Source organism: Drosophila yakuba, chromosome 3L (assembly GCF_016746365.2).
Source record: "Drosophila yakuba strain Tai18E2 chromosome 3L, Prin_Dyak_Tai18E2_2.1, whole genome shotgun sequence".
NCBI lineage: Eukaryota > Metazoa > Arthropoda > Insecta > Diptera > Drosophilidae > Drosophila > Drosophila yakuba.
Window position 1 is genome coordinate 7,545,174 of NC_052529.2, and position 12,392 is coordinate 7,557,565.

At 40.8% G+C, this 12,392-nt stretch overlaps 1 protein-coding gene across 1 annotated transcript; it reads right to left on the minus strand.

Moving 5' to 3' along the window:
* Positions 1-2,061: 2,061 nt before the first annotated feature.
* On the minus strand, positions 2,062-5,726 carry LOC6533237 (amidophosphoribosyltransferase). Its single transcript, XM_002093927.4, has 3 exons — positions 5,118-5,726; positions 4,890-5,056; positions 2,062-3,571 (listed from the first exon to the last, which is right to left on the minus strand). Exons 1-3 carry the CDS (start codon positions 5,161-5,163, stop codon positions 2,144-2,146), a joined length of 1,641 nt encoding a protein of 546 aa, XP_002093963.1. The 5' UTR covers positions 5,164-5,726; the 3' UTR covers positions 2,062-2,143.
* Positions 5,727-12,392: the final 6,666 nt, after the last annotated feature.

Here is a 12,392-nt window from a genome sequence, read left to right on the forward strand (position 1 = left end):
GAAGCTGACAGGACCCAGAAAATTCCCTAGCTTTTGGCAAATTTCTTTTGTATCTCATATAACATTTAACATCTTAAATGAAACTATTATTTCAAAAAGTTTTGTTAAAAAAAATGAATGTTTGCTATAACTTTTTTTTGCTATTGCGAGAAGTTAAATATAAGTTTTTAATAAACGTTTATGATCATTACCACATTTTAAATAATATAATTTAAAATTGTTTGATAAATTAAATATATTTTTAATTATTATTTAATTTAATTTAATTTTATTTCAAAGAAACCCAACTGAAAACAGCAAATACCCTGCACAAGAATTAATCAAGCGAGTTACAATGACAGTGCATATTATTTCCTTCTCTTATGTCCTCGCCACACTTCAGCGTAGGGAAACCCACTTCCACATCCACTTCCTCTTCCACACCCACCCCCCATTCCCACCCCCGATTTTTCCACCACCCCCTGGCCGGCTTTGCCAATGCCGCGCAGCTTAGCGAAATTGTTTGCGAAAATACAACACAATATTCAAGAATAATGATGACATTGTTGACTCCAGTACCCGGCGCGAGTCATAAAAGAAAGGAAAAGAAAAAAAGTTGGTTGTATACAATGAGAGAGGATATGGATACCCCCGTCGCATAACCGCAAGGACATCTTCCGCAGGATTAAACGCCCTAAACGCCCCGCTTTAGACATTGCAACGCCCCAAATGGGGAGCCTTTGCCAGAAAGAGAGCGGAAGCCAAGGATATGGGGGCCACGGCACAGCCGGAAAGAGACAGGGCGCAAAAAAGCGAACCCGATTACCATATTGTATGATATGGGGCTATATCTGAACTCGGCTATAACCGGAAGCGGGCGACTTCCACTTCCTCCCTCAGCCCCCCTGATTCCCTTCGCACACAGAGCTTGGAAATATAAATTGAAATGAATTGAAGTTATGGCATTAGACAGTTTTGAAAATAATCAGACGTTGATGTGGCCCATTAGCATTTAGAGTATGTGTTCCTTGCCTGCCAGAAAGCCAAATAATGTAAAGAAATAAATATAAAAACAAGAGAGAACGCTATAGTCGAGTTCCCCGACTATGTGATACCCGTTACTCAGCTAGTGGAAGGGAGAAGGAGAGTCTTAAACACAGTTTTTGGCGATTTGTAGGCGTTATAGTGGGCGTGGCAGAACGTTTTTTGGCAAATCGATAGAAATTTACAAGACTAATACAAAAATGAAAAAATATCGAAACATTTTTCAAAAGTGTGGGCGTAGCAGCTTTGGGCGGTTTGTGGGCGTTAGAGTGGGCGTGGCAAAAAGTTTTTTGGCAAATCGATAGAAATTTATAAGACCAATACAAAAATGAAAAAATATCAAAACATTTTTCAAAAGTGTGGGCGTAGCAGCTTTGGGCGGTTTGTGGGCGTTAGAGTGGGCGTGGCAAAAAGTTTTCTGGCAAATCGATAGAAATTTACAAGACCAATACAAAAATGAAAAAATATCAAAACATTTTTCAAAAGTGTGGGCGTGGCAGTTTTGGGCGGTTTGTGGGCGTTAAAGTGGGCGTGGCAACATGAATCGACAAACTTGCGCTGCGTCTATGTCTCTGGAGTCTGTATGCTTAATCTCAACTTTCTAGCTTTTGTAGTTCCTGAGATCTCGACGTTCATACGGACAGACGGACAGACGGACAGACGGACAGACGGACAGACGGACAGACGGACGGACAGACGGACATGGCCAAATCGACTCGGCTATTGATCCTGATCAAGAATATATATACTTTATATGGTCGGAAACGCTTCCTTCTGCCTGTTACATACTTTTCAACGAATCTAGTATACCCTTTTACTCTACGAGTAACGGGTATAAAAAAAGGTTCAGTGAATTTGACTAGTAAATAAGTAATTGGTGGTAACAAAATAATAATTAAATATTTATTTCTTTTTATTTCTATATAATAATTGTATCTGCTTGAGTTTGTTGTCCTACTTATTATTCCTTATCTCAAAGAAACAGCCTCTGGTTTGCTAATTGAAAACAACATTTTTTGTGATGGGTCAAAGAACTGAAATTTTAAATATATTTTCTTTATATACAATCTGAGGCTTAGAACTACATTAAACCTAAGAAATTAATAATCGATGTGAGATTCTACCAGCTGAGCTCCTCGGGCAATCCGCCAGGATACTCGCCCGTTAGGCAGGCTGTGCAATAGCCAGCTTTCAGTGGATTCACATGGGCCTTGTTCATCTGGACGGCCTTGACCAGACCCTCCACACTCAAGTAGGCCAGACTATCGGCGCCCACGTGATCCGCCAGCTGATCCGCATTCAATTTGTTGGCTATGAGCTCCTCACGAGTGGGTATATTGATGCCCATGTAGCAGGGATACTGCAGCGGTGGACTGGCAATGCGAATGTGCACCTCGGTGGCGCCGGCATCTCGCAGCAGCTTGATGATCGGTCCAATGGTGTTGCCCCTCACAATGGAGTCGTCGACCAGCACGATGCGCTTGCCCTCCACATTTTGAGCCAGGGCACCAAACTTCTTGGCCACGCCCAACTGTCGCAATCTGGTCGACGGCTGAATGAACGTGCGGCCCACATAGCGATTCTTGCAGAGAACTTCACCGAATGGCAAACCCGACTCCCTGGCATAGCCATGGGCCGCTGCTGTGCCCGATTCCGGCACCGAGCTGACCAAATCCGCATCCAGGGGCGATTCCCTGGCCAACTGGCGACCACACTGCAGGCGGGCTGAGTACACCATCTGACCCTCGAACATGGAATCACTGCGCGCGAAGTAGACGTACTCAAAGATGCAGAATGCCATGCGCTTGTAGTCTGGTCTTTCGACGATGTCCACGGTTCTATAGCCATTTCTCGACAGCTCGATTATCTCGCCGGGCTCCACCTCGCGTACATATCTGGCACCGATGGAGAGAAAGCCACAGCTTTCACTGCTGACCACCCAACCCTCGGCCAGCTGGTCATTGATGTTCGCATGTCCTGCGTCCACGGGCACGATTTTGCCCAAGCACAGTGGCCTATTGCCATAGGAATCCCGGACAGCGTAGATCTTATCCTTGTGCATCACGACCAGGGAGTAGGAGAGTGGTGCCAGTGTCATGAAGTGGCGAATTCTGGCCGGCCAATTGGGGCCATCGTGCTCCGACACATCCTCAGGTGCACAGCACAGGGATTGGGCAATCAGCTCACTGTCACTGTGCGTGGACAGGCCCACTCCTCGCTCCAGGACCTCCCGCCTCAGGGACTCACAGTTCACCAGCTCACCATTGTGAGCGATGGCCAGTGCTCCATGGGCAGTGTGCACCACAAATGGCTGGCAGTTCACTACCTCGGAGGCTGCGGCCGTGGAATACCTGGTGTGTCCTATGCCCAGGTTGCCTTTTAGCTTCCTGATGGCCTCGTCATTGAACAGATTGTTGATCATGCCCATGCCCTTGTGCACGCTGAAGTTCTTGGAGGACTTGCCCAGACTGGTCACTATGCCCGCCGACTCCTGGCCACGATGCTGCAGTGCCACCAGACCCAGACAGATCATCTGTGCTATGTCCAGCTGAAAGCAGAAAAATCCCATTTAGCAATTGCTTTTCTTTCACTTGTTTTTAAACAATTTAATAATAAACGTAAGTATTAAATAATAAAGTCCAGGGGGTCTGCTGTGCAGATAAGGCATATCATTTTCGAAACTCAATATTAAAAATTGTTATTTAAAGCTTGGCTATTCAGCAGTTCATAGATTTAAACAATGCAAACTGTTTAAGCAAATATCATTTAATGGAAATAAATTTAAACAATACAAACTAAGTACCATTTAATAGAAATAAAATACTTTTTGTAAGACATATAAATGTTATTACCTGGGGCAACGCAAAACTTTGTGTTTCTAAATACCTAGCCCAACATATATGATAGTTTAGTAATGCTAATTTTGCTGTATTGAGAAGAACAGATAACTGCATGTCAATTTTGATTTCCGACCGTGAGCACTCTAGTGCCTTCTGTTATTTTCCATTTCATTACAGTCGAGCAATGAAAACACGAACAACAGAGATTACAACCGCAAGTCAAACCAAATCCATACGATTCACTTCGATCGCCCTGACGTCACCACAGCCCCTGGGCATTGGCCACAGATAGAGAGCATCGTTAGAAGATCACCAGGGGGTGTATCTGATCTGGTGGATCCGTGGAACGGGGCTAGCCATTGACCCACTAACCATTGATTTGCATACGTCTGACGTACATGGTCGTCCATGGAAATTTGCTAACCGATTGATCGACTTGCGACAGCCACAATGACTTCGAGATATCGATATGGTTATGATCCCTCGTGATCGGTATTTCATGGTGGGTATCTACTGTTTGTCTAGTGATATTTTTTATTTATTAGCTAGCAATTGATTCCTTACTTTACTTATTTATTAACAAATATTCCAAATATATTTTTAAATCTGTTGTTCACAATCTATAGACTCTAAATTTGTCCGGAATTTTCCAACATAATTAAAGAAGTTTCAGTTGTATTATACAAGTACGTGCATGCTGGATACATTTCTTACTCTTTAGGTCGGTTTTTAAATAAGCAAATTAAAGTGCAAAATAAATTACTTATTTATGAAAAAAAAATTCAAAAAACATGTAAATTCTATATCACACAATCTAAACAAATTATATTACACATTTTTCCGGAATTTTCCAACAGAACATAACATACCAAAAGGATGTTTTAGAAGTATTGTTTAAGTAATTGTGTGAGGGAAAAATTTCCTTCTGTTTAGATTACTTTTTGAATATGAAAATTAACATGATTGAGAATATTTTCTGTAGCCTATATTATATATTTATTTATTTTATAATTACTGTTTCTATACCTGTGTTGGGTAATCCCCGCAAGCGATAGCGCCAAAAACTCCGCATTCGCAGGTCATTCCGGTGGCATCCTCGCCTTTCGGCTGCACGGACTTGTAGATTTTGTCGGGAAACATTTTGGGCGATACGCCGCTTAAGACCACATCCTTTGTCTTCTGGCAGCACTCATCTGTTTCAGATTCCAGATTTAGTTGCGCACTCTCACCATTAAAATATTTATAGAATCTTACCTTTATTGAGCTTGGCACAGCAATTTCCCGAATCACTTTGCGCCATTATTTGCTTCGCTTTTAATAACGTCCTTATATGTGTATGTATGTTATGAGTATCGATTTACTTATGTGGGAATTAGTATTGACTACGATTGAGGCACTGTACACTGTGCACGAGATCGCTGGTTAAGTCGAACACTTGAACACTTGATCGCTGGAATTGTTCACGTCTGCATTGATTGAATGCCAGCGGAATTATGAATGTTCATGTTACAGCCGCGCCTAATTAAACCTCCGATCAACGTACATATATGGCAGGCAGCTGATATACTCGTCGTGGTTATCAGTTGGGCTGGGAATGCAATCTCAGCGGCAGGACGGAGCGGGAAGATTCCGGAGGTTCCACAACCGCATCGAGAAACGCATGTCGTGCAAAATTTGATAGCCCCACCGATTTATGCCCGATATACCAAAATAAACACTGGGATTTGGTACTCACGTTTTGGATTTGATCATCAAGCCGATTCAATGACCGCATTATGTCTGTCTAGTCTTCAAAATCACGCATCTCACGTTGGCATTGATCTCAAATCATCAAATCATCAAATCATGTGCGCCTTTTTAAACGAGACGAACTTCGATTAAGCTTATCAACTTAATGCGCTGGCACATGCATTTCAAGTTCAAAGTTTAATTATTTATTTAAGGGCCCCCCTTGGAGACAGAGTCAGCGAAAAATCATCTTGCTTTCTAAGTCTTGTCACATAAACACACTTCCATGTTGACACATTGTTGCTTATCTGGAAAATGCGTTCAATGACGCATTTTAGAAGTGTTTTCCATTTCGGCGTAAACAATAACAGATTAAATTATGTTTTTCTTTTGCCATTTAAATGGGCTGTGCTATCGCGAATGTACGCTTATTACCAAGCCCCCCAGTGGAGCACAATCTTCGAGGGTTGATCGATTCGCTCTCGATCACACGATTAAATGCCTGATCGTAAACAATAAACAAATTCCACACTCCAGTCGCCAACAACTAACTAATCACTTGTGCTAATTATAGCCGCCAGTTTCCATCTATCACTTACAAGTCACTTGTTTATAGGCTTGGAAAATCGAAAACCATGTGATCGCCGATCAACTGATCAACTGATTTTCGATTTAATTACTTTTTTTTCTAGCACTGATTTAGCTTCCGATTGGGATGCTCGCTTGCGATTTCGCACCTCATCTGTTGCAATCGAGGCGACCGCAGGCATAAGCGTCTGCTGCGGTTAGGTCGTGTCTACCTGATAAAGTGGGTCTCTCTCGCCTCCCCCTACAAAATCGATTCACTTCGAATAGGTGCTGAGTGGAACTGAGGGGTCTAGACAAAACACAGCCCTATTTATGAACGTATTGTATGAGGTCGACGAGAACTAAACGCTTTTAATTGCCACCTGCAGCAGGGCTAGAATAAGTAGTTGGGTGAACAAAAAATATTTAAAATAATATTATACAAATTGATTATTAATTTGACTTATTCATATTCAACGGCTTGGAGAAAGGAAATCAATGATTCAAGTTGTGTTTGAATATTTTGTACTAATACTCTAAACTGGCAAATAATAAATGAAGAGTATGCTATTTACCACCCAACAAATATTTTTTATTTATTTACTATTACTCAAAAATAGGCAAATAATAAATTAAGTCTATGCTATTTACCCAGCAACAAGCATTTCCACTTTCTTAATCCAAACAAGAGTAATCTACTCACAATCACCATTAGCATCGCCATGACAATTGCTTTATTAAAACTTAAAGTTTCCATTTCCAATTCCGTCGATTCATAGTCGCCCTTTAACAAAGAGATAACCCATATAGGTAGCCCCCCATCATTACCTTTTATTATCAGCATTTTTCGGCCAAAACAACAAACAATCAGGCAAACAAACGAAATAAACAAAAACTAAGCAAACAAACAGCAAAGCGCCAGATAATCAGATGCGGCATATAATGTGGAAATGAGCCTGACTTTTGGAACAACTGCCTGGTTTTCTACAATGGGCTAATGTTATATGCTATATATGCTATATATGCTTTTGGGGGGTGTCCAAGAAAAATGACCAAGACGAAAATCGCTCCGATGGTTTGGGTGGCTGTGTGTGAGACATGTGTAACCACTTGAATTTCATTTGGCGAAAAGCTTTATCGAAAATTATGCGAATGTTGGTTGACTTTTGGCCAAGCGCCACCGACCAGGCCGAATTGCTCCGCGGGACACTCCTAGTGCTACCTCCTCCTCCCAAGCTCCACCTTCTCGGAAAAATAGCAGTGGAAGCCGGCTGCTGCACTGAGAAAAAAATGGTGTATTGGGAGAAAAGATAACCATTACTTTCACATAAATAGAACAGCAATTGATATAAGTGCTGACACAAATGGATTAATTAAAATAGCCATATTATGTTATACTATTATTTCTTAAGTACAAAAATCTGGCTCATAATAATTGGAATAATAAGTGGAATATTTTTTTGACTTTTATAACTTCTGTATTAACACTTATTTAGTTGATAAATATTTTAGTCTTATAATGAGTTTGTTAGTTGAATATTAAAGGCATAATTTCATCTTCTGGCAACCAAGATATATTTTATTTTCAAGCTTACAAATGTACATGTGGTATATCTAATTTATGTTAGAAGTTTTTCATTTTACTGTGTAACCAGCTAACTGCTTAGAAGTCTGATAAAAATCCAGCACACACTCACAGCTAAGCAAACAGATAATAAAGAGGAAAATGATGCTTCAGCAAGTGGGTTGGTTTGGGTTGGGTTGGGTTGGATTGGAGATTCCAGGAGGGGGGCTTTTCGCATATGTGAGTGCCACACCCCCTGCTGCTCCTTGGACTGCTGCTCCTTCGTTGGCCTCGTGGAGTGGCGTCCAGTTTGCCGCTGCTCCAGCTCCTGAACGATGGACCATGGATTGTGGACCATGGACCACGGAACGGACCGTCTGTCTCATGCATAATTCAGCAGAATTCTGAATGATTATTCTTTATGGGACTGTTTATTTCTTTTGACCATTTATTTCAAGTTGCTTTCGTTGCCACGCTGCCGTTCCCCTGCCTTCCATTTTCATTATTTTTATACAGTTTCCAGTTGCTTGCGCTCGAAATGATTTTGACCAACGGTGACGCAAAAATCATCAAATGGCCCTGGACCCCGGACCCCATGAGCACATATCTATTGAGCCAAAAACGTTATACCATCCCCATACCCATTCCCATACCCATCCCCATACCCATTCAATACCACCACTCCATCGCGAATCCCCGGAATACGAATCATTCTATCCTTTGGGCAACCACACATGGATTGGCGCCGCCCACTTTTTTGTAGAGGAAAGTAGCCAAGGGCGCTCGGTTTGCTTTCAACGCATCATTTCATTTTATTTTATGCTCTCTCCCGAAAAAGTGACCACCAAAAAAAAAGGGTGGGTAAATAAATTTTATTTGTTTTTCTCCGCCAGCCGCAATTGAATAAAATGTTCTTCTAATGCTGACATTCAAGGGGCAATTACTCTTGTCAGATATTGCGCAAAAGTTGCAACTGGCTTGGAAACTTTAAAAATTAAATAATATACATATATCAATATATTCAAGGCATTTATAAAATTTCAAGTTATAAATTTTTATTATATATTATATACATAATATTATATATTATATACATAAATCTCTAATAGCATCATTAATCCGCTTGCTTCCTAAATCCTTTTAATCAACATAATGCCTTCATCTACCTCTTGCCAAGTCAATCGCAAACCGCATAGCTGGGAAAACTTTAATTAAACGAACAGTCGCATTGCTTTTTCTTGGCCAATGGGAATTTCAATTAAAACTAATTGAAAGCCGCATAAACTTGGTTTAAGTAAACAAAAAGCAGAGACGCTGAAGAACTTTGATGATTACGCGCCATACCAAAACCAGAAGCCACAAAAATATCGAAAGGACAGCTTCGGTTCGAGGACCTTCCCCTCCTTTTTTTTTTAGCCAGTGTTTTTAATTCGTTTACGTTTATTATTTATTCCAAGACAGCGGGGAGAAAACAGAAAACTGGATAGCTAAAGAAATCCGTCGTTTAAATTTGTTGTTCGGCCATTCCATCTTGTTATTTGTCTTTGCTGGCATTTCTTTATATTTCGTTTTATACAATTTGCATTTGTTTTATATATAAATTTACTATATAGCTCAAAATTTTCATTTCTGTCTTTTGTTTTCGCCATGGTTTTCCCTCTTTTCTCCGTCATGAATTTGCATAACGAAGCAGTCACAACAACAAATAGAAAAAGTGGGCGTGTAGACCCGACTGGATGGACCAGCTTCACCAGCTTTCAAGTTTACTTAGTTGCCAATTTGAGGAGCGTTCAAAATTGTCCAGCGATGTGTACCGCCTGCCCGCCCATCGCCGTGTACCGAATATATTTCTTTAATTAGTTTTCCACCGTCGAATACCTCATCTTTAAGAACTAGACCAAAAATCCATTTGGCTTTCGGTTGGCGCTTTCTTAAAGCCAACTTGTGCATTCGTAATGAGCCACTGATTGATGTCTGTCAAAGGGGGTCGCAACGTGTTTACAGTGGGGTTCCTCGTAAAATCTTAATGACTTTCAATTTGTGGCACATTAGACAGATCCCAAAAAACATGTGTAACACCCAGAAATAAACGCGCGCGAAGAGACCTTCTCTTTCTTGGCCGGGTTAATTAGCATTTCGGAAACGTAAATTGAATTACCAACACAATGTGTAAGCGAGAACAGAGCCACCAAAAACTGCTCCAGTTACGCGTGAGAATTTCGGGCCATTTCTCGTCTAAGGAACTTGCCACTTGTGCGCATAAAATTTCAATTTTCACAATCGAAATGGGTATGGAATGAGAAAAAGGGGAGAGTATGGCGACACATTCCCAAGGCAAGCTGCTCAATTGCTGGCCAATAATCATAAAATTTAATAAACACATTTTCCACTAGCCTTTGGTCAACTGCTGACCGTTACTAGTCAGTCACCCCCCGAGGCATACAGTGAACACACAGTGGGCAACAGTGGGCAACAGTGGGTTAATGTATGCAAAACGCATTCAAATTTTATGTATCGCCCCGCAACGATCTGTGGGATAGTCAGCTCCTCAGCTCCTCAACCCCTCGAAATGGTCCCAGTACAACATAATTCGAATGGGACTGGTTGGCTTTTTTGGTGTGGCATGTCTGGCGTTGTTTGAGTTCCAGTTCCGCTGTTATCTTCCACGGTCTATTGGCCCTCGTGGGCTCTGGGTTCGGTTCTATCTCCGAGGGGCTACTGTGCATGTAAATTGCATAGTTTCGGACACTTTGGGTCACCTAATGAGGCCGACTCGTCGTTGTCGTCGTCGTCGTCTGGGTTTTGGTATCTATATCTGCTGTTTGGCATGGGAAATGAGCAGATCTCCGGGGAAGACAAACAGAAAGAGCAGCGTTTTGCACTGACACACTTTGATCTGAAAGGTGATCTGATCTAGTTTGGAATGCGCCGGGCTTCATAAGGTCCAAAGTCCCATACTGAAGTCTATTAAGAGTCTATAAAATACTTGTCAGGAATTGATGCAACTTCTTTAAGGGGTTAAGTATATATAAAGAAAGTTGAACTCACAAGTGAGCATCATTTTAGAAAATACTCTATTCTTCAATAAATTTGTTAACTAATTTTTTAGCAAAATTATGAACTTCATGTAAAATTGTATTAAATTCATTACTTACTGGCACTCAAAGACTTCGTTTTGGTTGAGCACTTGAGAGATCTGCTATTAACTAAGTGAAATCCCTTCTTGCAAGACCACCAAAAATATCCTCCCATATGTGTTCAAACATTTGTCTTGCCACGCTTTTGTCACTTTACAGGCAATTGCACTTTATGAACCGCAAATCGCATCAATTATATGATGAACTCTCTCCTTCAAAAACCAAAAACTTTGCACAACTTTGCGAACAATCTCAACGCTCAAGTTCTGTCAATAAATCAAATTTGCTGCAAGCCATAAAAACGCCAAACATTAGCACAACAAAAAGGACACCCGTGGCAAAGGACTAGATAGCCATGGACCATCCCCAAAAAAGCCGTAAATCTCAGAATCACTTGTCGCGATTTGGAGTACAGTGAAGCGCTTGTTTGCCTAGCGAAACCTCAGGATGGTGCATTAAATTTTACGCATTATTAGGAGACTCTCCAGTCCTGAAAGGACAACAGCGACAAAGGATAACAACGAAAAATTAGGCACATTTGCGGTTAGGAGTTGAGGGTTGGGGGAGGGTCAAAACCGAGGGAGGGTGGCTCCTGGACCGAGGGAGGGTGTCGGGGTGGCAGTTTAACGCTCTACGCATCATTCCACTTCATTGGCGACTTTTGTAACATTTGTTTGTGACGTTAATTTATACAATAATTGTGACAAGGACCAAGTCGACTCACAAACGAGACAACGAGTGCGACTGACAACGGCCAGGAAAACGCAGATATGTCTAGTGTGGCTAAATCTGCCATTTACTATATGCTAAAAGGTATATAATAATATGGTATTTACTTATAAAAATATTATATTTACAATATTAAACTAGCTGTCAAAGGCATTTTTATTAATGCTGAAAAACTAACCAAATTTCATTTATATTAACAAATTACGAGAAGTTTTAATTTTGATAGTACATTTAAAAGTTTCAAATAACTTTGCCAAATTTATATTTCTTTGTGTGTGATCCTTTATATCACATACCATAAATATGAGCGAATTTTTCGTATGCTTGGTTTTTAATGGAATTTTAATGTATTTGTGTTTGCCTTTTTCTGGACACACAAGTATATATACTTTTTTATTATTTATTCTAAATTATATTCATACAAATGTTAAAACTTTCACAGCCACATTTACATTCCACACACACTCGCACACACACACAGCGGCACATGAATATTGAAAATGTTACCCCGACTTTTCCCCGCAGCTCAACTTTCATTACAAAACGCATTCTCGTGTGGAAAAAGTTTTTCACGCCCCCAACATCCCCTTTTGGAATATGAGTGTTAAAAGCCAGGCCCTGCATATATTAATATACCAAAAATGTGCGAGTGTGAGTGTGTGTGTGAGGCCAGGTACAAACGGTCCTAAGCGAAAAAAAAAGAAACTGGAAAACACATTAAAATTTTCATGAAAAATGTCATCAACAAAAGTTTGAAATGCAAATAATTTGCAAGTTGCTGGCTGGGCTGCTGCTGCTGCTGCT